This window comes from Peromyscus californicus, unplaced genomic scaffold, assembly GCF_007827085.1.
Source record: "Peromyscus californicus insignis strain IS unplaced genomic scaffold, ASM782708v3 Scaffold_9__1_contigs__length_137607984, whole genome shotgun sequence".
Classification (NCBI taxonomy): Eukaryota; Metazoa; Chordata; class Mammalia; order Rodentia; family Cricetidae; genus Peromyscus; species Peromyscus californicus.
Window position 1 is genome coordinate 10,753,949 of NW_026294617.1, and position 25,731 is coordinate 10,779,679.

Consider the following 25,731-nt stretch of genomic DNA (forward strand, 5'->3'; position numbering starts at 1 on the left):
ATTGCTGTTTCCATGACCATATAGCACTCTGAGAACCAAATGAATTAATTTAACAAGATGACCCAAGAGTTAGCTGTCTGTTTAAATTATTGTAGTTAGAGTTTCCAAGTAAAACATGAGCACCCAGGAAACAACATTTTGGGAAAGTTGAAGGAAAAGGAGAATCTATGTAACCATAAACAATAAAAATCAAACTAAGTAGAAAAGAAAACACCATTCTCTAAAAGTGAGTACTGAAGGTATGCCAGTGGGTGGATGATAAGCAAAATCTGTGAGATTGTTTGAGGCAGGTAAGGGAGTGTGTCTGGAAGAATGGGAGGGACCCTATCCCTTGTACGATAATATCTATTCTGTGTGAAATTATCCTAAGATATCATAAACTCTTTTAAGCTAAATCTTCTTGGAACAAATGAACTTTCCATCAAAATTCCTTGTATATGATCCCACTTAAAATTTTGGATTATCCTGATATTAATCTAACATTATCTTAGGCAATTCTTACACATTGAACCATTTCTCTCTGGATTACATAACTTTTGCTTAAACTGTGCCCTTTGAAGACTTGTTGTTCTTTCTTGCTGTCCATTCTTATGTGACACTACGGCTCTTTTATTCTTAATTACTCTGGCATGGTGGGTAGCACTGTTCCCTAAAATTTTCAGTTGCTCTTTGATATCCTTAGTACAGTGCTGTCAATTAGATAAAATCTATTTGGTTTTATTATCTCTTTGCGGTTCCACAGCTCAATCATATCACTATGATGTGGCCTAACCAGGGTCCTGTGGAAGCAGTCCAGCTAGCTTTGTTTCTGATATCCATCAGTTTCTCATTGTTTAGCACTGAAGCCCTACAGTCTCCTTCAGAACCTATTGCATGTAGAAGATTTGAAGTCTTCCTGGAGATTATGTTCTTGGTTAGCAAGAGATTGTTGTAGAAGCAAAGATATCAAATCCCTCATTGCGTTTGTGCCTTTCAGATGTCAGCTATTGAGAATATGGCGGAAAAGCTAGAGAGCTTCAGCGCCCTGAAGCCTGAGGCCAGTGAGCTCCTTCAGTCTGTGCCCTCTATGTTCAGCTTTAGAGCGCCTCCCAACACCCTGCCTGAGAACCTGCTGCGGAAAGGAAAAGAGCGCTACACCTGCAGGTATGTGGAGCTGATCACAACTGACTCACCCCAAATTGCCCCTTTGTTTCAAAACAGCCTGTTGTTTGTTTTACAAATTATTCTTGATAATAGCAGCCATGATCGATTCCAGGTACTTTAAAGTGCTCTTGTTTAGTGATATATAAAAATAGTGGTTTAAAGAATTATCATTAAAAATGAATTTTAACACGGACCCGATACCACCTGCTTGTCTCACTTGGATAGTTATGCATTTTATTTTACAGTTAATTATTTTCATTGAAATATAGACCACTGCTACCTTCAATCATATATTTGTTAATTGTCATGGCCCTAATTCTGAATAAAGCTATTCTAAAGGACAAATAAGGTCTCTAAGTGGGGACACTGGTTATAAATGTCTTAGTACTCATCAAGGAAAGAGCAAGCTCCTTTGATGTGTCTATTGTGTTTCCTAATAAATTATACTTGATGATTTCTCAATTATTTTCAAATATTTCTGCTATCTGTTTCAAGCACATCAATTTCTCTACTCTTTGGACATACTGTTCCTTTCTTTCCAGTTGAAATAGCTATCCATCAACCCAGAATTACAAATTCTTTTCATTTTTTTGTCCTCTTGTCTGCTCCAGTTTTGTGGGTATAAAGATATGGAGTCAATAAAGCAGGTTTATGGGGGTCATCGGCTAATGCCTATTTTCATAAACTACTTACTTATGAGTGAGCAAATTCAATAGGCCTCCTAATGCAGCCTTTATTTGTAGAGTTATTTATAACTTTAGAATGGCTTTGCTGCAAATCATAAATGATAGAGACGTGAGTTGCATGCAGGATTAATTAAAACAAGAATATACATAGGACTGCTGTCTGCTGTGGTGAAAGAGGCAACTCTGCTGACTCTCTTGTAAATATCTTTTCCTCAAAGATACTGTGGCAAGATTTTTCCAAGGTCTGCGAACCTAACACGGCACTTGAGAACCCACACAGGAGAACAACCTTACAGGTTTGACAATGGTTTCTCTAAATATCTTGAAATATATTGTCATAGTCAATGTTTATTATGTCACAGTGTAATAAGAACTAGTTTGGTGCATATTTGAATGTAAACTAAATTTTGAGTCCAAGTAGAAATGTGTATCTGCTAGAGCCAAAATTAGGAATGTCTTTTCTTCATCAAATGAGATTTCTTAGTTTTTAATCTAAGAGATCTAGTGTAATTTCTAGTCGTGTATATATGTTTAGAAGATGTTAGCAACCTTAAAAATGTGTTTTACTTTGGTTCTCTCTTCTCAATAACCAGTATCATTTTAATTGACCAAAATCGTAACACTGAAGTTCCTCTCATCCAAGCCTCACAGTCATTGCTAGGAGGTAACCATCCAAATATATCTGCTTCCGTAGTATGATTAAATCACCATCCACAGATCCCAACAGGAGGCTTAAGAAACAAACATCTTAAACCTTAGAAGTAGTAGAAAAAAAGTATAGACTTAGAGATTCAACAGATAGAGTATTCTAGGAAAAGGGCCAATTCTATCAAAAGCTTCTTAGTCTATCAAATGCTAAAATTAACCAAATGATACACAGACCATATGTGACTTCTATTGAAGTCACCATATGTGACTTCTATTTCTTTGCTTACAACACAATGAAATTAATAACATGGCTACTTTAAAATGCAAATCATTATTTAAAGTGTGATATTTGCCCTCAGTATTAGAATTCAAGTTAGAATTTCTCCAAGAATGAATAGAATTTCTCTTAAGCAGCATTATAGTTTGTTTCTCCTTTGAAGTGTATACTATAATTATTTTGGAGTGTATTCTATAATTATTTTGGCTTGAACACTATTATTTTCATTACAATAAATGAATTACCTTGCTTCAAAGTTACTGTTTGTAAACATGATAATGAACTAAGTGGATATGGCTCAACAAGCTTGCTATAAGACAGCTCACAATGCCTGTAATTTCATTTCAGGGGTAATCTGGACTACATAGCCATTTTAACTCAGATGCACATATCTACCCTCCCATGCTATATATAACGAAAAATTGTAAATCTTAAAAAGAAAAAAATGGGAAGACTATATGCTCACTCAAAAAATAATAGAAGTTTTAGGAGAAACTCAGAAAATTAGCATTTTTCTTAAGTTCCTTGGTTTCTATTAATAAATGTCACTTCACTTGGTATGTGACAGATGAACTTTACACAGCAGATCTTTAAGAGATAGAACAATGGAAAACTTTAGGGAAACTCCCCTTTAGAGAATATTCCATCACCCAGGAATTTTGCTTGAGTGGAAAGGTTTCTATATCCACAGTTTGTTATGGCTGAATGTTGTCCCAGTCTGCAGCTAGGTGTAGCTGGAGATTTCTCCAGTCCTGCCTGGCCCATGGTCAGGACAAATCTCTCTCACCCACCAGTCCCACAGCCACTCAGACCCAACCAAGTAAACACACAGAGACTTATATTGCTTACAAACTGTATGGCCGCAGCAGGCTTCTTGTTATCTAGTTCTTATATCTTAAATTAACCCATATCTTGCCGGGCGGTGGTGGCGCACGCCTTTAATCCCAGCACTCGGGAGGCAGAGCCAGGCAGATCTCTGTGAGTTCGAGGCCAGCCTGGACTACCAAGTGAGTTCCAGGAAAGGCGCAAAGCTACACAGAGAAACCCTGTCAGGAAAAACCAAAAAAAAAAAAAAATTAACCCATATCTATTAGTCTATAAGTTGCCACGTGGCTCGTGGCTTACCGGCACCTTACATCTCACTTTTTATGGCGGCGGCTGGCAGCGTCTCTCTGACTCAGCCTTTTACTTTCCAGAATTCCCCTCTCTCCTTATCCCACCTATACTTCCTGTCTGGCTACTGGCCAATCAGTGTTTGATTTATTAACCAATCAGAGCAACACACTTAACATACAGAACATCCCACAGCAGCTAGGACATCACGCTCCTTTAATTCTGCGCTGAATGAAATAGTTTTATTCTGCTTCTTCCATATTGCTGTTGTTATACATGTGTTTAAAAATACACGAACTAGTATTTGCATAGCTGGAAATCTTGAATGATTTGTCCAGATTTTCTATTTTACAAATGGAGAAAAATAAGAAATCAGGTCTTTAGATGCTAACTGCTTTCTATGAAGTTTGGTACCCAGGCTGGACTTTTCATTTTGGAGCTTTTATCTCATATCAGATTACAAAGCTTTTTTTTTTTTTTCAGCTCATGTATCATATATTGTCATGAAGGCTCACAATTAGGTTATGTATGCAGCTTGAGAATTCTTGAAACAAAAGCTTAATTTGAGTTGTCATTTAAATACCAACTAATATATTGGAATAGAATAAATTTACTTTAAAACTTAGAGTATTTGCCTTTCTATTCAAGATGTTAGCAGAAAATAGAATAGAAATGCAAGCTGATCATGGGTAGACACATCCTTATTGGTCAACTTTATTCCGATCAGAGAGGATGATGCTGAGTATATTTGGAAAAGACCTTTTCACACAGACAGAAAGGTGGGACATGTGCAATTCTCTTTCTCCATTGTGATCTGTGTAGACTGTGTCGTGAGCAGAGTATTTCAGACCTGATTAGAGTGTGCATTTTCTCTGTAAGGCTCCTAGGCTTGCTTTACTTGGTACAACATGGTTGTGTTAAACACACCAGATTCTCACTGCACTGTGCCTTTGAGATAAAAGTATTGCAGGAAAGGCCACTATTCCATATCCATAAGTATTTTCATATGATGACAACAAAATTGAACAACTCCCATCATAGTGGATGCTCACTCCATTTTTATTACTATTTTAAGCCAGGAATGTTAGAGAACGTCCTGATGCAGAAGTTGTTTCCTCCACCCCACGGACTCTTGAGCTGACTTATTGATACCATACCAAAGTAACTAGTTCATCAGATTTTTTTTCTCACTGATCTGATTGGATTTCTGACATCAAGAGGGAAGCAGGAAGGGCTGAATACTTGGGGTGTGATGAGTTGGGTGACTTCTAATGTGGAGTACTTGAGCTAAAGTCTGCATGAGACACAGGGGAAGGACCCATCACACACGGAAGTACAACTAAAGGATTTTCTGACCTTTTACTTAGAAGCCATTCAGAAAAGTCAAATTTTTCTTTAATGTAACACACACACACACACACACACACACACACACACACACACACACACACACACACACACAAACACACACACCTCACAAATGCATGACAGAGTCTCCCTTCAAGTGCTGTGAAGTAACCCCATCAATTACAAAACCACTTCCATTCTCATAGAAAATACCTGGGGTAGCCAGGGTCTCCATCTTTTATATTTTCATTTTATGGACAAAGGAAAATTTTAAAACAACTTAAGATTTTTAATCGTATTGAATGCAGAAACAGTTGACTAACCCACAATGAACCATTTCCAAGGAAACCGACCTTGTTCAGAGTTGTGGCTGACTTTTTAATAGACATCAAAATGGAAAACTGGAAGAAGTTGAGAGCAGGTGGTTAGTGAAGTCCTTTGTTTTCATCCAGGAGGACTCAGTGGTACCATCACTTGCTTTTGTAACAGCTCAAATATTAAGGGAGGCTCTGGGATTCCTAATCACTGAAGGTTAAGAAAAACTATCTTTGGCACCAAACACATTTTTCACGTTGCTTCAGTTTAAAAAAATATGGGGTATTTTGGGCCACTTTGGAAAAACAATGGAGTTTTCTTTATAGTTACCATCAGGAGAGGTAAATGTGCTAAGAAATTGGTTATACTTTTAATATTCACTTAGTAAGTCTTTAATTGTGTTGTGTTAAACACAACATGAGGCAATGCTATCACTTTGTAATTATTTAGTTTAGTGAGATTTATTTAAAACATAAAAACTCAGTGTCCAAATAAACTAAAGAGCAATGAAACAACCCCAAATGAAACAAAACAAAACAAGTCTACTGGAATTGCAGTATTCCTACATGAATAGTATTTTTCATATGTGAAGTGTTATTTTTAGCTTTCATGTCCACAAGCCTTGTGAAATATCTTCTAATGTGTTTGCAATGCTGTGTCTGTGTTTACTTCCCAGATGCAAATACTGTGATAGATCATTCAGCATTTCCTCAAACCTGCAGCGACATGTCCGCAACATCCACAACAAGGAGAAACCGTTCAAGTGTCACTTATGTGACAGATGTTTTGGTCAACAAACCAATCTTGACAGACACCTGAAGAAACATGAGAATGGAAACATGTCTGGTGGGTCCCTGTGGTGTTCTGGGGAAAAGATGACTTACATTTTGCATTGTGGAATATAATTATGCTCTTTCGTCTTCCATCCCATTTCAACACTAAGATCTGATAGCACTCTTGACATTCATACCACATTTCCCTTGAGTTTTTGACCCATGTGAATGAGGCAATCACTGATGAATGAGAATGTGAGAGTCCATGGTCTTGTTTAGGTTATATTTCCATCCAGCTGGATTTATCTCAACAAGCAATCTCAAGCAAAGACAGCCTTGACCCAGACTGCACAGATATGAGTCAGAATTTCCTAAATTGCAAAGAATTCTCTTTCCATCTATTCACAGGATATGTATTCTAAGTGTGGCAAAATCCCTGAGTATTAACCTAGAAATTGTGATCTCTGGGGTAACTTTTATATAAGACTAGGGATCGGAAATGAATATGATCAGAGCAACATGCAAAGAATGCACTGATCTTCTGGTTTTGTTCCAAATTGTCCTCTAAAATTAAGTAACTGGCAACCCCACCTGAGTTCCTAGCCTTCCATGATGGCAAACCTGCCAACATGTACTTAACAGAAGAGATTCTAGACCTTTCCTTTGCTTTTGACAGTTAGACAACCAGCCAGGAGCTGGCATTTGTCTGCTGGTTTCTATGGATAGAGACAACCTGTGCAATTAGGAGGATGGTGAGTATGTACTGAGTTCAAGAAAGAGGGCTTCAGAGAAGGAAAAAGAAACATTTGACAGCCAAATCATTTTTCTTGAATAGATTGATTATTCATCCTTTTAGGTTGTAAGCAACACTGTGCATGATTTTGAATGGTAACAATGTATACTATTCCTCTTCCTCAAACCCAAAGATTCAATCCTTGTTTTTAAGTGTTGAATTGAGGACACCATAGAAAAATATTATATGTGCCAAATATTCTATATTATGTATTCAATGTTGTTTCAGAGAAAATAGAAAGTTAGAAAATGTGACTAGTCCAGGCATATGGCTCAGTGGTAGAATGGGTACTTGGCATGTGCTGGGTTCTTAGTTTGATCCCTAATATTGGAAAAAAATACTTGTCAAAGTTGAATGTTTGGTTTTTAACCAGATTTCTTTAATGTGAGGCAAAGTGCTAACCCCTGGTTTTTATTATATGAATCGTAATAATGAATAATAATAATAATAATAATAATAATAATAATAATACAGATACATCGTGGGAATACATAAGCAGCATAAAGTATGTGTTTGCATAAGATATGGCGATACATTATGTATTTCCAATGGTGTGAATTTATGTAAACCAATACAGCAGTTCTGTGACACAGGCATTCTGACTTTAATTTTGCAAGGAAGCTGAGGACCAACCTATAAAAGTCAGATTCATTATTGGCCTCTTCATATTATACCAGCCTCTGGGTTGTTTCTGAGTCTACTCATAACTCCTTATAAGAAATCAAAGTATAAAATGCTAGGTGTGGTTTCATCCTTCACTTTGTCACATACATTAATACAGCAACAATAGACATGTACTGATTACAACCAGGAGTTCAGTGTGTTATGGCAGAATCTGTATATAAGATTTCTATAATTTCTTAACCTCTCTTCTTAGTTGAATAAAAACACTCCCATGCTCCAGAGAGATGAGAACAAGCAGGTTGAGAGAAATGACAACTTTGTTAGGTCTTGGTGTACCAGAATGCTCTCAAGAGACTCTCATGAATATGTACCCTAAGTTGGAGTTGCTTGTACTCCCATTGAAAAGGGCAAGTTTTGAGACATAGTACTCCTCTGGTCCAAAAGGAATGAAGTTCTAAGTAAGTTGCCAGATGAACAGTGATCTTCTCATAAAGACTTTCTCTCCCACCCAGGTACAGCAACATCATCACCTCATTCAGAACTAGAAAGCACAGGTGCAATCCTGGATGACAAAGAGGATGCTTACTTCACAGAGATCCGGAATTTCATTGGGAATAGCAACCATGGTAGCCAGTCTCCTCGGAACATGGATGAGAGGTAAAGCAACTCTTGCACACTCTTCTGATCTCATGTGCCCAGGACTAGTTAATGCTGATGCTGGTGGCTGGTGTTTATTTGCATGTACAGCAGATCGTTATGTAACATTTTATGTGTAATAGTTAATAATTACTATTTTTCTTCATCGTGTGTGTGTGTGTGGTGTGCATGTGTGTACTTTTAAAGGTGCATTGGTACCCATGCACATGTGTGTACAAGCTGTGGAAGCCTGAGGTTGAAGTCAAGCACCTTCCCCAATCATTTGTCCACCTTATTCTTTGAGGCAAGTTCTCTCAGTCAAACCTAGAGTTCATGGATATTGCTAGTTTTGCTAGCTTGCTCCCAGTATCCTTTGTCTCTGTCTTCTGAGGATGGAATTATAGGTGGGTCACCATGTCCACTCAGCATTTATGTAGGTTTTGGGGACTCTGTCTTCTTGCTTGGGCAGCAAGTGCTTAGCCATCTCTTCAGCTCCGTATTAGTTAATTTAATTTTCACATGACCTCATGAAAGTGACTGCAACAAAAATGGGGACATCAAAGGTTAATGACTTGCCAGAAGCCATGTAAATAATTGATGAGTTGAAACCTGGCCTATTTGTTTTGCAGCCCATTCCACTAGCAGGCAGTTCTGCTTATCTTGACATCTAAATAAAATATTTTATCAAAATTTCAAAAGCCAGCAGGAAACTCACCATAAAGATTCAACTGAATCACTGGTCATTGTTGGCTATTACTATATACAGTATAGTATTAACAGATAATTCGTGGCACAATTCCTTCTGGGTCTCTATCTTATCTATCTCTCTCTTTTTGTATCAGTATCAATTTGTATATGAATTGCACATTGATTAGTTCAATATATTTGCACAGAAGCTATTTGAGAACTTTCCAATTAAGAGCCAATTGTTCATCTTATACTTTCAAACAGGCAGGGATGTTGGCTTTAGTGGACATAGCTGCTCTTGAGTTAGTATCATCACCAGTGTTAAGCACACCAACAGAGAAGTGAATGCTGCTGATAATCCATCTGTGCTTGACTTTGTACATGAAGTTAATGAAATAGTATTTTGACAAAACTTTCCTTGTAGTTAAATCTCCTTTCCACTCAGTTATAACTAAATATTTGGTATTGGAGAACCACCCTTCTCTGACCATAGCCATCCTGGAGAATATGAGAATATTTTAAAATGTCATGTAAACTTAATTGATGAAGACTACATTACTTTATTGTGTCACTGTCCTTCATTTCTTATGTTGGTAAAAGCCAAGACTAGTAATTTTGGATAGTTCTCCGAGGAAGCACACTTCAGATAATAAATGTTCTAACCAAACAATAAAACACACAACTGCTCTCGTTCTTTATTTTGTGTAACGTAGTTAGAGAAAGGAGAAAGAACGACCCTTTTCAGCCTCTAAGAAGTCGTAAGAACTACAGCATCTCCTGGTTGGATGTATCATTCCTTCCACTTGCCTCTTTGTGTGTGTGTGTGTGTGTGTGTGTGTGTGTGTGTGTGAGAGAGAGAGAGAGAGAGAGAGAGAGAGAGAGAGAGAGAGAGAGAGAGAGAGAGAGAGAGAAAGAGAGAGAGGGGGGGAAGATGAGTCCATTGCTCGGCAGTACAAAACAGAGCTAATAATAGACATTATATACATTTTGAAGTCTGATTGTGTAATACAAATAAGAAAGGCTAAAATCACCATTGGTTCCGAAAAGTGTATTCAAACTTGATTGCTCTGAACTGGCGATTTTGAGGCTGCATAGCTGCAACATCTGGCTTCAACATGTCTAAACACAGAAGTAGAAGTTGAGTCATTTGACTTTTCCTCTCTCTGCACCTATCAGGCTACTTTTGATGAATAATTTATCCCTATAAATTGCCACATTTGAAAGCCTAATTAACAAATACATTTTCTTAATCATGTTGGCTTTTGTTGCTTTTGGTTTTCATCCATGGACTCTTTTGTTCTTTTACTTTCATTTTTCTTCATTTTTTAAAATAATAACAATTTTCATCCGTTCAAGCTAGCAAGTTGGCAGTGTATCTGAAAACTAATAGTTTATGTCTGTGAAAAATATGTTTTCATCATTCTTTTTGGTAAAGAGGTTAAGAGGTTGTATAAAATGTTCAATAATGATGTTACTTTTTCTGGTCAAATGCATTTGTACTTTGCTTCCATCATCTCCAAGGTTGGTTCATGTATGTATTGCTTTAATTCTCAGAAATCTAAACATTAAGTTCTACATATTTTTATGTGGGAATTGCTGTGTATGCTTTCTGATCTTCCACGGACTGAAAAATCATTTCATTTCATGTGGAAGTATACTTGCCTGCAAGAGTAACTGAAGATTCTGTGAGTTTCTAATATAATAACTAGATAAAGGAGCATGATAAGACAAAAGATTATTGATGACTTAGGGATTAGGATGCATGGGTGCCTATAATAGCTGATATCTTTGCATACTTTCTAAGCCTGATCAACCTCTCTTACTATGTATCTTTCAAAGGCAACTCCCTCTTTTATAGTTATGTTTTAGTTTAGTTCTATTTCAGTCTTAAAACAAAACTTATATCCAAGTTTCCCTTATGTTGATGGTCATTTTGAAAACCTCACTCAGCTTCATGCATACCTTCAAATTCCCTAAGCAGAATTTGTATAGTAAGTTGCACTTGAATCATCTATTGCAATTCTTTCAAATGTAAACTGAAATATTACAAAGGACATTTAAGTCGAAAAAAATGATTGTTTTGCATTGTTAGCTGTGCTTGCTAAGTCAGTTTTAAAAGATGTTAGTTTACTTAAATTCCTAGTTGATTTACTGTCTCTGTGTTTTCTTGGAAAACAAAGAACTCTTTTGCTGTTAGACAATTTAGGATCATTTAGAAATAGTCAAGATAAGTGGACTCTCAATAACGTCCAAGCTTGAGTATTGTATCCAAGTAGAGAATATTGCAACTGTCACTTAGGAACAGTAAATATCAATTGCTCCTTGGCAGCTTTGTTCACATTGTCTTTGGTTTTCCAGATTCAGTTTGTGTGTGTGTGTGTGTGTGTGTGTGTGTGTGTGTGTGTGTGTGTGTAAGCTATTGTCTGCATTACTCAGTGATTTTCCAGAAATCAATTACTTTAAATGGTGGGTACTTAAATGGTAATTATGTACATTATGCAGAAAAAATATTCATGTGCTTTTATAGAGCACACACCATATCATTTATCAGGAATGATAAGAAATCAGAGACTTGGGTTGCTTTTCCTGTTCTGCCAGAGGCTGCATTTGTAGCCTGAATAATCATCCAGTTATTTTTGTCTTTGTTTGCGCCTCTGTGAAATCACATTATTTTCCCAAGATAGCAATGAGGCACACACAATACAAATTTCTTTTGTAAGTGCTGAATATTTGAACTATTGTTGGGGAGATGATAAGAAAACTAACTGCATGTCTAAAAATCAAACCAATAATTGATCCTTTTTCTGTTTGTGCCTTTGAAAGGATGAATGGAAGTCACTTTAAGGATGACAAGGCTTTGGTAACCAGCCAGAATTCTGATTTACTGGATGATGAAGAAGTAGAAGATGAGGTGTTGTTGGATGAGGAGGATGATGACAACGATATTCCTGGAAAATCCAGAAAGGAGCTGGTGACAACTAATTTAGATGAAGAAATCCCCGAGGATGACTATGAGGAAGCTGGTGCCCTGGAAATGAGTTGTAAGACATCCCCAGTGAGGTGAGTGCTTCGCAACTTTGCAAGCCAAGCGGTACTAAGTGTGGTGGACTGTGGTGCAAATTCTTCCTGCTCTGCTTGGCTACTGGAAGAATGTGTTAGAGTACGAGGAATTTGTGAGTAACAAATCATTTACATTCAATTTGACCTGCAAAAGGCACACACAGTGCATCAATTTGACAGAGAGAAAAATGAGGTGGTAAGGAACACAAGCAGGTAAATACATTAGTGTTTGTGGAACTCTGGTGGCCCCAAAGCAGGAAGGATGAACAAAGATTACACAAGTACTTAATTTTTAGATTCTACTTATGAAGCCCAAAGGAAAATAGACATTTCATCATGATTGAATCTATTCAATAATCTACTATAATTGTAACTCAGATGTTTAACATAAATTTCATAGATAATAGACTTTTAATTGGAAAAAAATTAACCGATAGTTAAGGTGAAGATAATATATTTTTGTGATGATAAGGTATACTGACTGAATATTTTTCTAACTGACTTTACACTGAAAGAAGTTTTCAAATGTCTGACTTCTGTTCCCACATATTGTTGGCTTAATATGTCAATGACTTTACTTCAAATATATGCTTGACTTCAGTCATTAAATATTAAAGAAATATATTAAGATATGGTATTTGTAAATATTTTTTAAAATAGCAATTTTTGCATGCTGTTTTACACAACAATACATTATGAAGTTTGACAGCTATTAAGATAAAAATGAAAATAACTTGATGAGACAAGAAACTGCAAAAGAAAACCCAATTTCTGTGCTTTTCCATTGGTTCATTTTAGGTATAAAGAGGAAGACTATAAATCTGGCCTTTCTGCTCTAGATCACATAAGGCACTTCACAGATAGCCTCAAAATGAGGGAAATGGAAGAGAATCAATACACTGACGCTGAGCTGTCTTCCTTTAGTCCTTCTCATGTGCCAGAGGAGCTTAAACAGCCGTTACACAGAAAGTCCAAATCCCAGGTACTGACCCTGCTGCAGTCCACATCACGGAACACTGTGCATGCAAGCGTACAATTCTTTGATGAACAGAAGCAGATATTGTCACTCTGTAGTATTCTAGAATCCAAGCAGATTTGGTTGCTTTATTAATGATGTTCCTGGTTTGACTCTGTAGGTGATCAATGATAAAGTTAACTAACGCAGCCATTAACATGTAAAACTGCATTCTGCACCACTGAAACTTCCACGGCAAACCTGACCATGCCTTGCAGTTCCTTGAGTTTACCTTTAGTTCTTTCCCTTATGTTTAGAGAACACACACAGCTTATTTCTCCTGTTAGCTCAGGTTATTTTCTGATCATTTTTATATCTATAACTTCTGTTAACATACTTCTGTTCTAAAATTATCTATTTATTTTTCTTTACTATATGTAGTGAATTCTGGTGTATGACTCATTCATTATCCATCAGATAATTAAGTCCAGAGCTTAGAGCTAAAGTGAAGGCCAGAAATAAAATGAGCTACCAAAGATCTGCACCAACGTAGTGACAGACTAAAAATACAGCCTGTCAGTATTTACTGAGTGAATGAATTGTATCCCGATTCATAACCCATCAGCACATGGCAACAGAAAATTATTCCAAAAAAGGATTCACAAACACCAGTTAAAAGAGCTTCAGGTTTTATTAAAAGATAAAGGGAGCCAGTAATTTTTTATGACTTCTACACTCAACTGAATGTTCATTTAGACCATTTTTAAAAAGACAACTTATATTTTTGTCCCATTGGTTGAGTTGTTTAGTTCACTTAGAACATTTTGGAGGTGGAAAGACATATCAAAACAATGGGACCATATTAGCATATCCATTTCATTATGATTTCCTATTCTCTGAGATGCATTGGGCTGGTCTTAATAGTGATATAGTAAAATCTCAACTAAGATGTGATGATTGCTGATTAGGGACATTATGTCAGCAGGATAAGGTAAATTGTTTGCAATCCTGTAATTCAATAAAAAGTCTATGATATGATGTATGGAAATAGAAAAATGAATATTCTTTCTGAATTGGATATAGACAGCCTCTATACAGTGGACATCTACAGCCTATGCCATCTTGGCAGAAGCATGTAGGTTATTGACAGACACCATTTCCTCATTGTAAGAGGTCAGAGAAACTATGTTGTTTTTTTCTCTGACTTAATGAGGCTAAACAGTACTTCTCAGTTTCTAATGTTAAAATTAAGCTGTCCAGAGCCACTTGGAGCCATCCATAAGAAGTGGTTGCTTCAAAAATATATATATCCCTTGTTTCCCAGTTGTCAGAGATCCATAGCAGATCTAAGCTTCCTTCCTTCCTTTCTTTCTTTCTTTCTTCTTTCTTTCTTTCTTTCTTTCTTTCTTTCTTTCTTTCTTTCTTTCTTTCTTTCTTTCTTTCTTTCTTTCTTTTTTTTTTTGGTTTTTCAAGACAGGGTTTCTCTGCATAGCTTTGTGCCTTTCCTGGAACTCACTCTGTAGCCCAGGTAGCCCAGTCTGGCCTCGAACTCACAGAGATCTGCCTAGCTCTGCCTCCTGAGTGCTGGGATTAAAGGCATGCACCACCACCATCTGGCTTCTAAGCTTCCTTTCTTTTACTTCAATATGCATACTTATGTGTATACATGGGTATTCTATCAAATACTTGTGCAGACTGACTTTATCATGAGGCACCTTATTCATTAACTTGTCATTAGTTCCCTCATTCTGTGCTTTAGCAGCTGTCTCTTTGGTGTGGAGGAACTGGGCAGTGATGGCAGTGATGTCTGTATTTCAGTTGCCGTTTGATTTCTGAAGAGCACATGCTTTGTGTCATATTTTTTTATAATACGAAATTTATAGTGCTATTCTCAAGCATTTGTATATTAACTCTTTAATTTTTATAATGATTGAATCCAAAATCATTGATCAGTAAAATAGTGACTTTATTTTGCTATGGGAATTTTCTTAAGGGAAACCACATTCTACAAAACTATCTTCCTAATAGGTATCAGTTTGTATGAAGCATACTAAGCTGAGTACTGTGTTTCCTCTACAACTATTGTAGACAAGCGCTATTATATTTTATGGTTGTCCCTACTTTGTATATGAAAATTTAAACTCTAGAGATAGTGTGACCTCCCTAATGTCACTATAAAGGACCAGGACTCTGTATTATTTGTCCTTAATTCTTCAGTACTTATCACAGTGCCTGGTATAGAGGTCATGCTTAAGGAATATTAACTGAATAGACACTGGGATTTTTGTGCAAATCCAGAAGGCAACTCTCATACATAAAAATCAAATGTGGCTCAGTAACTAAAACACTTGCTATACAAGCATAAGGACATGAGCTGGAACCCCAGAACTCATATAAAGAAAGCCAAATATGGTGGCAGAAGGGTCCCTGGTACTCACTGGTGAGTTCCAGACCAGGGAGAGACCATATTTCAAAACACAAAGTACACTGTGCTTGATGAGCAATATCTAATGCTGGCTGTTGGTTTCCACACAAACACATGCACATACGTGTATATCTAGCTCCCATGTGCAAGTATGTGTACATGCATGTACACACACAAACACACACAAATATAAAAGCCAAGTGTGTGCATCGAGAGCAATGACCCAGCAAATCAAAATCAGCCTGTAATCTAAGCAAATGCCATGGTGAGAGAAGAAACCACAGGCTGGCCACATGTCTCAGCATGACTCCCCAAGATGAAGTTCTGCTGAACAACAGAGGCATTTGTCTTTGTTTACAGACACTGGAATGTCTTTGGCAGGACTTTAATGATTCCACTTCAACAGCATTTTGACAAGCAAGTTTAGCAATGGATGAGACCCACAATAGCAAATCAACAGTGAAAAGTTCACTCACAAGTCAAGACCAAACACTTCATTTGAATATTTTCCTTGGCAGTGGGTGAGGGAATCTCTGAACAGTTATTTAGAACTTGGCATGATCACAGGGAAGAAAGAGTTGCTCCTGACAGAGAACCTCTGTGCACCTTCCACCCAGTGGACTCATGAGTAATGGTTGCTTCAGATGTTGTTGGGTTTCATACTTTTTTTTTCTTGGTGGAATTTACTTGAGCTCTCTCATTCTCAAGGGTGTTAGATGTCTACAGTAGGTATTTCAAACAGAAAGGGGAACTTGAGAAAGGACATTAGATTCAAAGTTGGGCAGAAATAAGCTCTAGTTTTGTATAGTTGAAGGACCATGGGGTTCTCATTCACTTTCAGGAGTCTGGGTTACAAGGTTCAAGAGTCAGACCATCTCCTCTGTAGTCTGGCTAAGGTGAGCACTTATGTCATTTTGATAGAAAGAATACAGTCCCTCTATCAAACATACTTATGAAGGGTGCTTCTGTCCAGTCTCTCATGTTTTCTTAATACTCATGTTTTCTTAATAGTTTTCGAGTTAGATTTGCAGTTTTTGTTTAAATGACATTCACTGAATCTTTCCTTTTCACTCCAGGCATATGCTATGATGCTGTCACTGTCCGACAAGGATTCCCTTCACCCCACCTCCCACAGTTCCTCCAACGTGTGGCACAACATGGCAAGAGCTGCAGCAGAATCCAGTGCCATCCAGTCCATAAGCCATGTATGACATTGTCGAGGTTGACCAGCGTGGGACCAAGTCCAACAGTAGCATGGCTCTTTCACATAGAACTATTCACAAGACTGCTGAGCAGAATGCCTTATCAACCTAAAGGGTCACTCATTTAAAGTCTGGTGACCTTAAACTGAATGATTAAAGAAAAAGAGAGGGAAAAAAGGAAGCTATTTATTCTCAATATTTTGTTTTGCACAGCAAGGCAGCTGCTGACTTCTGGAGGATCAATTAATCTAAAATGATTGGAGATGAATGAAAACCTCACTGGGGAAGGCACCTTCCGTTCTCCTGTCCTAGGGCATTGGTGGATGAGAGGGGCAGTTGAGATGGCAGCATTGATGATACAAATGAACACTCCATAGAAATCAAGTTCTACTTTTTACGAAATCACCTGATGGGATTGGGAACAGTTGCTTTTAATTACCAGAATTAATTTTTTTCTTTTTAAAGTTTTATGTAATTTAACCCTTTGAAGATGGAAGTAGTCAGAAGAAATGCACAATGATTATAGGAAATAATAGCAGGAGTTTTTGTCACGCCCCCTTTATCTTTTGCCTTCTTAAGTACGTTGTTTAAAACTAGGGAAAAAGGGTATGTGTATATTGTAAACTATGGATGCTCATGCTCAGAGAGGTCAAGTCAGTGATGTAACCTGTTCATCACCTGTACCTCTGTACCACTAATACAATGTTTGCCAAATCTTTGTAATAACATCTTAATTTTAGACAATCATGTCACTGTTTTTAATGTTTAAATTTTTTGTGTATTGCGTGTATCATGTATTTATTTGTTGGCAAACTATTGTTTGTTGATTTAAAAGAGCACTGTTCCTGTCAGCCACTATTTTATGATGTCTGAGGCACACCCCTTTTGAATTTCAAGGACCAAGGTGACATGACCTGTGTGTGGGAGTGCCCAATAGTGTTTGGCTTTTCTTAACATTCCTTCCTTTTTGTTGTGTTGTTGTTTTGTTTTTCTTTTTAATGAACTAAATACAAATAGATGCAACTTAGTTTTTGTAATACTGAAATCAATTCAATTGTATAAATGATTATAATTTCTTTCACGAAAGCATGATTCTTCTGATTAAGAACTGTACCCCATATTTTATGCTGGTCGTCTGCAAGCTTGTGCGATGATGTTATGTCCATGTTAATCCTATTTGTAAAATGAAGTGTTCCTGACCTTATGTTAAAAAGAGAGAAGTAAATAACAGACATTATTCAGTTATTTTGTCCTTTATTGATAAACCAGATTTTTTTTCTTTTTTTGTTTGTAATCTCATTTGGAAATAATTGGCAAGTTAAGGTACTTTCTTCCAATGCTTTGTACAATATAAACTGTTATGCCTTTCAGTGCGTTACTGTGGGAGGAGCAACTAAAAAAATAAAGACTTCCAAAAACGATGAAAAATAATGACACCCCCCCACCCCGTGCTGTTTTCTTTTCTCATGCAATTTTAGTTTCCTCTGGCAGCCAAATGATCTAAAGATATGGTGTTGAAGACCCCGATGCCCTCACAGATTTGTGGAATGTAAGCATGTTTGCCTGATTTTGAGATGACACAGCGATAGGTCTTAGCCAGCAGTGAGGTCTGTTGCTTGTGGTGAACTTTCTTCACGGTACGAAATCAAGACCCATAGTCCTCGCTTCCCAGGCCTGGCATCACTCCAGGTCTGTAGTCCACATCGGAATCAGGACAGAGAGCAGTCTACCATAGTGTGGGTCACAGGGAGCTTCCCTGGTGTTGGTTTCTTTATTCCTGCTGGTGTGTGTGTTCCTGGTGATCAATTCCAGGGACTTGATACTCACAGTAAGCAACACCAAAGCACTGAGCTATATATTTTACCCTTGACTTTGCTTATAGTAATATATTTACTGTTAAACTTCGTAAGTACAGAAGCAGCATTCATTTTTCCCTATGTTCCCTTTAAGATTATGTTATTTTTCATATATGTGTAAGTACTTGTATGTATGCATCATGTACATGTCTGCTGCCCTAGATGGCCAGAAGATGGCATCAGATAACCTAGAACTGGAGTTATAAGTTGGTTGTAAGCCTTCTGTTGTGGGTGCTTGGAACCAAACCCAGGTCTCCTGCACATATTAATGGTCTATGTCATTGTGATATAAGTGTACATTCAGAAATAGATAAATTAATTAACATATGCACTTTATGACAAGAGTAATCTATCCTTTAATTTTCAAATCTGCAATATACCATTATTTTTACTGCTGCATGTATTAAATAATTGTCACTATTAAGTGTACTAAGTAAAGCTCCTGAAATTTATTCAAATATAATTTTTGAAAACTCCCCAAAAGTTCAAGAACAATTAAGGAAATACATTTATTCTTAACTTTATTTTAAAATGGCTGTTACCTACAATCTTATTTCAGAAAAAAATAAAATTAGTTATTCTTGCAATTATTTATGCAAATGTGCTGAAAATGTATATAGCCATTGCTCAATTAATCTGCATAACAGGAAGACAGGCAGCTGCCTTCCTGCTTTGCAGATGAGGGAACTGGAGTTCAGGGTTGACTCACTCCACTACCATTAGCTGGGTGAAAAATGTGGGCTATGGAGGTCACAGGGTCTTAGACCCCATAGTTCATGCAGAGCAGAAGAAATGAAGTATTCCAAAGTTGAAAAAATGTATCCCATCAAAAGTGCAGACTGCCTCCCTGCAAATGTGCCCAGGAGACACTGAGGCAGCTGAATCTTGGCTGCAAAGAGTTTGAAAGGTATCCACCAAGTACTAGTTTCCGGGTTTTAAAAAAATTAGTTTATTAAGGCTGCCATGTTTTGTTGATACTCATGGGAGACCTGCCCTTTCTTAAATAGAAATGGACAGGAGAGGACTGGGGGGTTGAAAACAGAGGGGGTAGGGGGAGGGACTGGGAGGAGAAGAGGGAGGGGAAACTGCAGCCTGGATGTAAAATAGATAAGTAAATTTATTTAAAATAAATTCAGGTTATCCCAAGTCAGAACTGACAGTGTTTTTGAAAGATCCTTGGTGCTTTGTGAACAAGTCCTGACCATCTTTTCTCCATCTTCTAAGCTGGTTGTTTGACGGGCCTTGGTTTTTCTAAAATGAAAGATTCCTCACAAGCTTACATTTTGAATTGATTAACGTGCAATGATTTCAGCACTTTCAGAAAAGCTTAGCAAACTCAAGAGAAAGCAAACATGTGAGCAAGAGCAGATAAGAATTGTCCTTATTCATTCTCCATGGGCTTAAAGGGCTTGTCAATGAGAGGAGTGGGGGGGATGCAGAAGGAAACTTAAGCAGATTCGGAACTTCCCCAAGAGATATGGGTTAGTGTTTAATTGTACTTTTAAAAAAGTATTTTCACAATGTATGCAAGATACTGTTCTTGAAGGTCTGTGTATTTTAAAAAAGAAAAGCACCCTGTACTCATTAGGATGAAGGATGAGTCCTATTCAAAACACAAAATAATAATTGCTGGCAAGAACATAGAGAAAATGTACTGTAAAATGGAATAGCCATTTTGGAAGACTACATGAAGATTCCTAAGAAAATTGTGAATTCATTTCAGGTTTTACACTCAAAATGACTGAAATCCAAGTCTTTAGGCAATATTTGCATACCCATATTCATAGCATAATTTTTATGAACACAAAAGTTGGTCATCAATATATAGACAAAAATCAGTAGATATGTGAAATATATACATACAGACATACAGATAGATATATGTGTATGAATATGTATGCAATGAGTTATTATTTGGTCTTCAAAAGAAAGGGCATTTTGACACAGACAGTAACATAGATAAATGTCAAGAGTTTTTCACTAAGTGAAATAAACCAATCACAAAAGGAAAATACTGTAGGATTGGTGGTTGCCATGGGCCTGAAGGACTAAGGCATGACAAGTTGTTTACTGGGAATGGGATTTCAGTCTTGCAAGAGGAAAAGAGTTCTGGAGATTGCTGCACACAATAGGAATGGATTTGTCACGCACGAACCATACACTTAAAGTGATGGTTATGATATTTTATGGAATATATATTTTATTAAAGAGAAGAAAAAATACCTCTCTTTATGGTTCTTCCAAATGATTAAAATCTATTTATCCTAAGAAGAAAAGCAATCACCAGGTGGCTATGTGAGAATTTATACAACTGAGGGCAAAGCTCGGGACCCAATCCAAAATCAGGGAATAGCCAGGGGAACTTCTTATGCCGGCACTCAATTCTTGACATTCATTTTTCACCTGATTTTGGTCACTCTAGGTCCAGATTATAATATGGGGCCCATCATGAAATCAGCCCCTGTAGAAATCAGGAAATAGCTGAGAGCCTTGGTTGCTGTGTTTTCTGGAGTACTGCTGTAACCCAGATGCTGTACCTGTTACTGTTTCTGATGTAACTGTTCTTTCTCAAGCCTTTTCCCCCCAACCCCATCGTAATTTACTAGGAACTAGAAAGTAGGAGAGAAAATGAAGAGTAAGGTTTTAAAACACCAGACCCTTGTGATCCAAAGGGACAGTGATGGGTACCAGTAGGCCATAGCTAGCACTACATGGATTCCAGAGCCATGAGGAAAGCCTTCCGCAACTCCATTGAAAGTGTTCCTTGAATGGATACCATCAAGTCAACATGGACTCAGATCTCCATGAGCTGGTTCTTCACTGCCCTCTACTAGCAATTTGTCTCAAACTTGCAGGATTCCTACCAGTCTCCAAGTTCAACTATACTTTTGAAGACCTTCTATATTATAGTGATCTTGGTGTGCTCCCTCTTTACTCCTACCTGATCTTGTTCCTTTCTGTAGCCTCCACTCTGTCCCTCCTTTGGTAGGTAACTCAGTTTGGAGATTGTAACTCCTATGTTACCTTAGCTGCTAACCCCTTTCTGTCCTTACTTACTAGTGTGGATTGATTAGTCTTTCATAAAACAATTTATTACAATTTAATGTATCTATAATAACTTACAATTATATATGCATATGCTCTTTTAAGTTTATTTATGATCTCTTTTCCTGAAATGCTAAGGTTTGTCTGACTAATTGTATCCAATTTTATTAAGGCTGCTGCTAGTGACTGCCTCAAAGGATGGCTATTCTATAAAACTTATTAAGCCAATTAATACCTCAATTTCCTCAAAGGACATACACCATGCTATTACCTATAGTTACTTCTAGGAGATAGGGAGGGCAACTATTTATATCTTATACTTTTTATTATTTCAAGGTTTTTAACAGGAAATGATTCTTTCTTACCTTTAAAAACCATGTGCTTTTAAAAATGAATATTAGTCAACACAAAGAAATTCTGTTCAGGAGATCATCCTGAGAAATTAGTTAGAATTATATATTAGGATTTATATATGTGGAATTTCATGAAATGTTGATAGTTGTTCATTTACATTTTTATACTGTATAAAAATAAAAATGTATTGACTTTTTCATGTAGGGTTGAGTTCAAGGTATTATATACACTAGACAAATTCCCTCCCACTGAGATGTATCCCACTCTTCTTTTCTATTTTATTTTGAGACAGAGCCTCACTCAGTTGTCCAGGCCTTGAACACCCTGTACATCTCAGGCAGTCCTTGAACTTAGCTTCAGTCTCCCCAAGAGTGGAACTACACTTATAAACTGCTACTCTCTGCTGTGTCTTACTTTTCAAAGAAAAACAAAACCACCATTAATATAATGCATTATTACTCCCTTTAAATCAGCTGAACAACACAGAGGATAAAAAAGAATCTTGTATGAGGGCGGGAGTAAGTGCTGTCTGTTCCCATCACAATACAGGCAACCCAGTGAGATCCAAAGTGTGGGATGGTAGTTTTGTTCAACGTTCAAGATCATTGGCAAATGCCAAGTCCCAACATATACTCTCACTTTCTTCAGAGATTGCAGTGAGATGTGAGGTAATAGCACGATGGGTTAAAATGCTGTTATTGTACAAGGGCATTCAAGCCAAAGGCAACATGAGTGAAGCCTTAGGTTAATGGTTCAGAACATTCCTAATGCTGTGATCCTTTGCTACAGTTCCTCCTGTTGTGGTGAACCCCAACCAAAAAATTATTTCATTGCTACTTCATAACTGTAATTTTGCTACTGTTATGAATCATAATGCAAATATCTGATATACAAGCTATGTGATATATGAGCCCAAAGGGGTCATGACCCACAGGTTGAGAACCATTGTCTTAGAGGCCATTCTCTCTTTCCATTGTTTGGGTTCCAGTGGTCTAATTCAGGTCATAAGACTTGGCAATAGGTGCCTTTACCCCATGGACTCCCATTATAATTTTAAACATGTTTTCTTTGTTATTCTCCAGCAAGATAAAGCATTGGCTTCTTTCAATCATTTCTGTTGGTTAAAGAGACAACATGGGAGAAAATAGAGAACAAGGATTAGTAATTCTCCTGAGAAGCAAGATATATGAGGTGCACTGGTGACCTTGTTGATATCCGAGTTACAACCAGAGGTATTACCTCACTTGGTTTCAAGTTATACCACAGAGTCATAGTAATACAAACAGCATGGTCATGGCCCCAAACCTGACAGATTTATAGACCAGAAGAGAGTATTAAGAAACAAATGTGAGCCGGGCGGTGGTGGCGCACGCCTTTAATCCCAGCACTCGGGAGGCAGAGCCAGGCGGATCGCTGTGAGTTCGAGGCCAACCTGGGCTACCAAGTGAGTTCCAGGAAAGGCGCAAAGCTACACAGAGAAACCCTGTCTCGAAAAAACAAAACAAAACAAAACAAAAAAAAAAAAAAAAAGAAACAAATGTGGCTGTAACTATCTGGTTCTCAGAAAGATTATACAAATACACCTTGGAGAAAAGATACCTCAGTCAACAAATAGTGTTGGCAAAATTGGATATCCACACATAGAAAAATGAAACTGGATACCTATCTTTCACCCTGTATTAAAATCAACTCTGAATGGACCAACGACCTTAATGTAAGACTGAAATCAAACTAAGGAAGGAAAAAGTAGAGAAGACACATGAAGACATCAGTATAGCCAAGAAATTTCAGAACAGGACTCCAGTTGGGCAGGAAATAGTACTGGCAATTTACAAATGAGATCACATGATTAACAAGCTTCTGCGCAACAAAGGAAACAATTAATCAGAGTGAGGAAAGGTTCTGCACAGTGGGAGAAAGTCTTGGCTAGCTATATTCTGATGAAGGGTAGATGCTTAGAAAAAACATTAACACACAAAGGACTGAAAAATCTGAATAACGAAAATCAGACAAGCTAATCAATAAATGGGGCAATTGAATCAGATAATTCTCAGAAGATAAATTGCAAATGGCCAATAAGCATAAAAAATTCAAGTTCATTGACCAATACAGTGAGAAATGCAAATAATAAAAATATATATATTGAGATTTCTTTTTCCCATTTGGAATGACAGTTCTTAAAAAAGACAATAACAACAAATGCTGGTGGACAAAAAAGAACCCCTAAACAGTGCTGTTGGGAGTGTAAACTAGTTCAAATACCATGGAGTCAGGATGGAAAAAAAGATAAAAATAGATGTACATATGACACATCGCTGCAATTTTAGTGTTTTTATCCCTAAGACTGGAAACAGCATAGGACAGAGATATTTATATGTCATGTTTACTAGCATTATTCTCAGTAGGTGACTTACAACACAGAATGACAGAGACAATGGTTTAGATACACAATGATTTTTTTCCATAAAAAGGGATGAAGTTATGTTATTTGTAGGAAGATGGATTAATTGGAGATAATCATATAGACTGAATTATGTCAGTCACAGAAAGACAAATATCACAAGGTTTCTCTCACTTGTGTGTTTGGACATTATAGATATATAATATCATTTATGTACTGATGACATATAAATAAAAATGAAACTGTCTGGCCATAAGGAGACAAATGAGGGGGGGAGGAAGAAGGGGGACAGTAATGGTGATTTGGGAGGGTCATGCTCCAAGTGTACTGTAATAATTACATGCAAGTAGCTTTAAACTCTGTATAATTAAGAACAGGTAAAAACGAGTGTAATTGAGAGACCAGGCTGACTTTCTGAATGAGCAAGTCTGGGTTTGTGAAGCAGGGGTCGGAGTGTTCTGGTTCCTCGGCTGGAAGATCATGCCATAAGGAGAGGTCAGGTTTTTATTTGGCTGTGTTGTGTCCTTTCATCAAAATCCACTTGGTAAAGATGAAAGGAAGAACGACTGTCTTCAGGAAGACAGATTAAAGAGATAGTAAGAGAAAGATAAGTTAGAAATTTGTGAAGAAGTTTTGGTAAATGAATCTATTGTCAGGATGTGAATCTGAAGATTCAAGTAGCTTTGGGTTTAATCAACATCTTTCAAGCAATAAAACAACAACAAAAACTTAACCAAGCAAACAAACAAGAAAAAATGCCATACAAAGGCAAGAACTGGAGTTTGGATCCCAGCACACATGTACAAGCTTGGCAGGGTTAGCAATGACTTGTAATCCCAGTACATAGAAACAGGAGGTTGTCATGGGCAAGCCAGGTAGTTAGACTAGCTGGATTTGGTGAGCTGTTCAGCAAGAGACCCTGCCTCAAGTAATAGAGTGGAGGGCATAGAGGATAACATCTGATGTCATTGCTGCACCTGACTTCACACACGTTTGAATACACATGCATGCACACCATGTGCAGCTACACACAAAAACAAAACAAACAAAAATATTAAAAAAAGAATGATCTGATAGATGATAATGATTTAGGCTTGGTGTGGTGAAACTCCAGTTTCTCTAGAGGCTGAGGCAGGATGACCACAAATTATGAATTTAAGGCCAACCTGGGCAACATGGGAAGACAGTGCCTCAAAAACAGTGTTTTTGGATGTTAGCTTTTGACTTTCTTTACAGAAAAAAGGAACATGGAATGTGTAGGAAGGCAATTCTGCTAGTTTCAGTAATCTAGTATTCACTGTTATTTGATAGTGTAAATTTGTGATTTTTTTTAAACTATTCTCTCATGCACTTAAAAATCTATTTCTGTCTCTTTTAGTTCAATAAATATT

At 37.2% G+C, this 25,731-nt stretch overlaps 1 protein-coding gene across 8 annotated transcripts in view; it reads left to right on the plus strand.

Moving 5' to 3' along the window:
* Mecom (MDS1 and EVI1 complex locus) overlaps window positions 1-18,115 on the plus strand; it is a 560,554-nt gene extending 542,439 nt beyond the window's left edge. For 7 of the 8 annotated variants that reach the window (XM_052731452.1, XM_052731454.1, XM_052731458.1 and 4 more), the window contains 7 exons: window positions 977-1,143; window positions 2,048-2,125; window positions 6,206-6,375; window positions 8,232-8,376; window positions 11,866-12,102; window positions 12,901-13,084; window positions 16,559-18,115. In XM_052731452.1, coding sequence (XP_052587412.1) covers window positions 977-1,143; window positions 2,048-2,125; window positions 6,206-6,375; window positions 8,232-8,376; window positions 11,866-12,102; window positions 12,901-13,084; window positions 16,559-16,693 — 1,116 coding nt within the window. In that variant the 3' untranslated portion in view covers window positions 16,694-18,115. The remainder of the gene's footprint in view (window positions 1-976; window positions 1,144-2,047; window positions 2,126-6,205; window positions 6,376-8,231; window positions 8,377-11,865; window positions 12,103-12,900; window positions 13,085-16,558) is intronic. The other variant, XM_052731456.1, reaches the window with a different exon arrangement.
* Window positions 18,116-25,731: the final 7,616 nt, after the last annotated feature.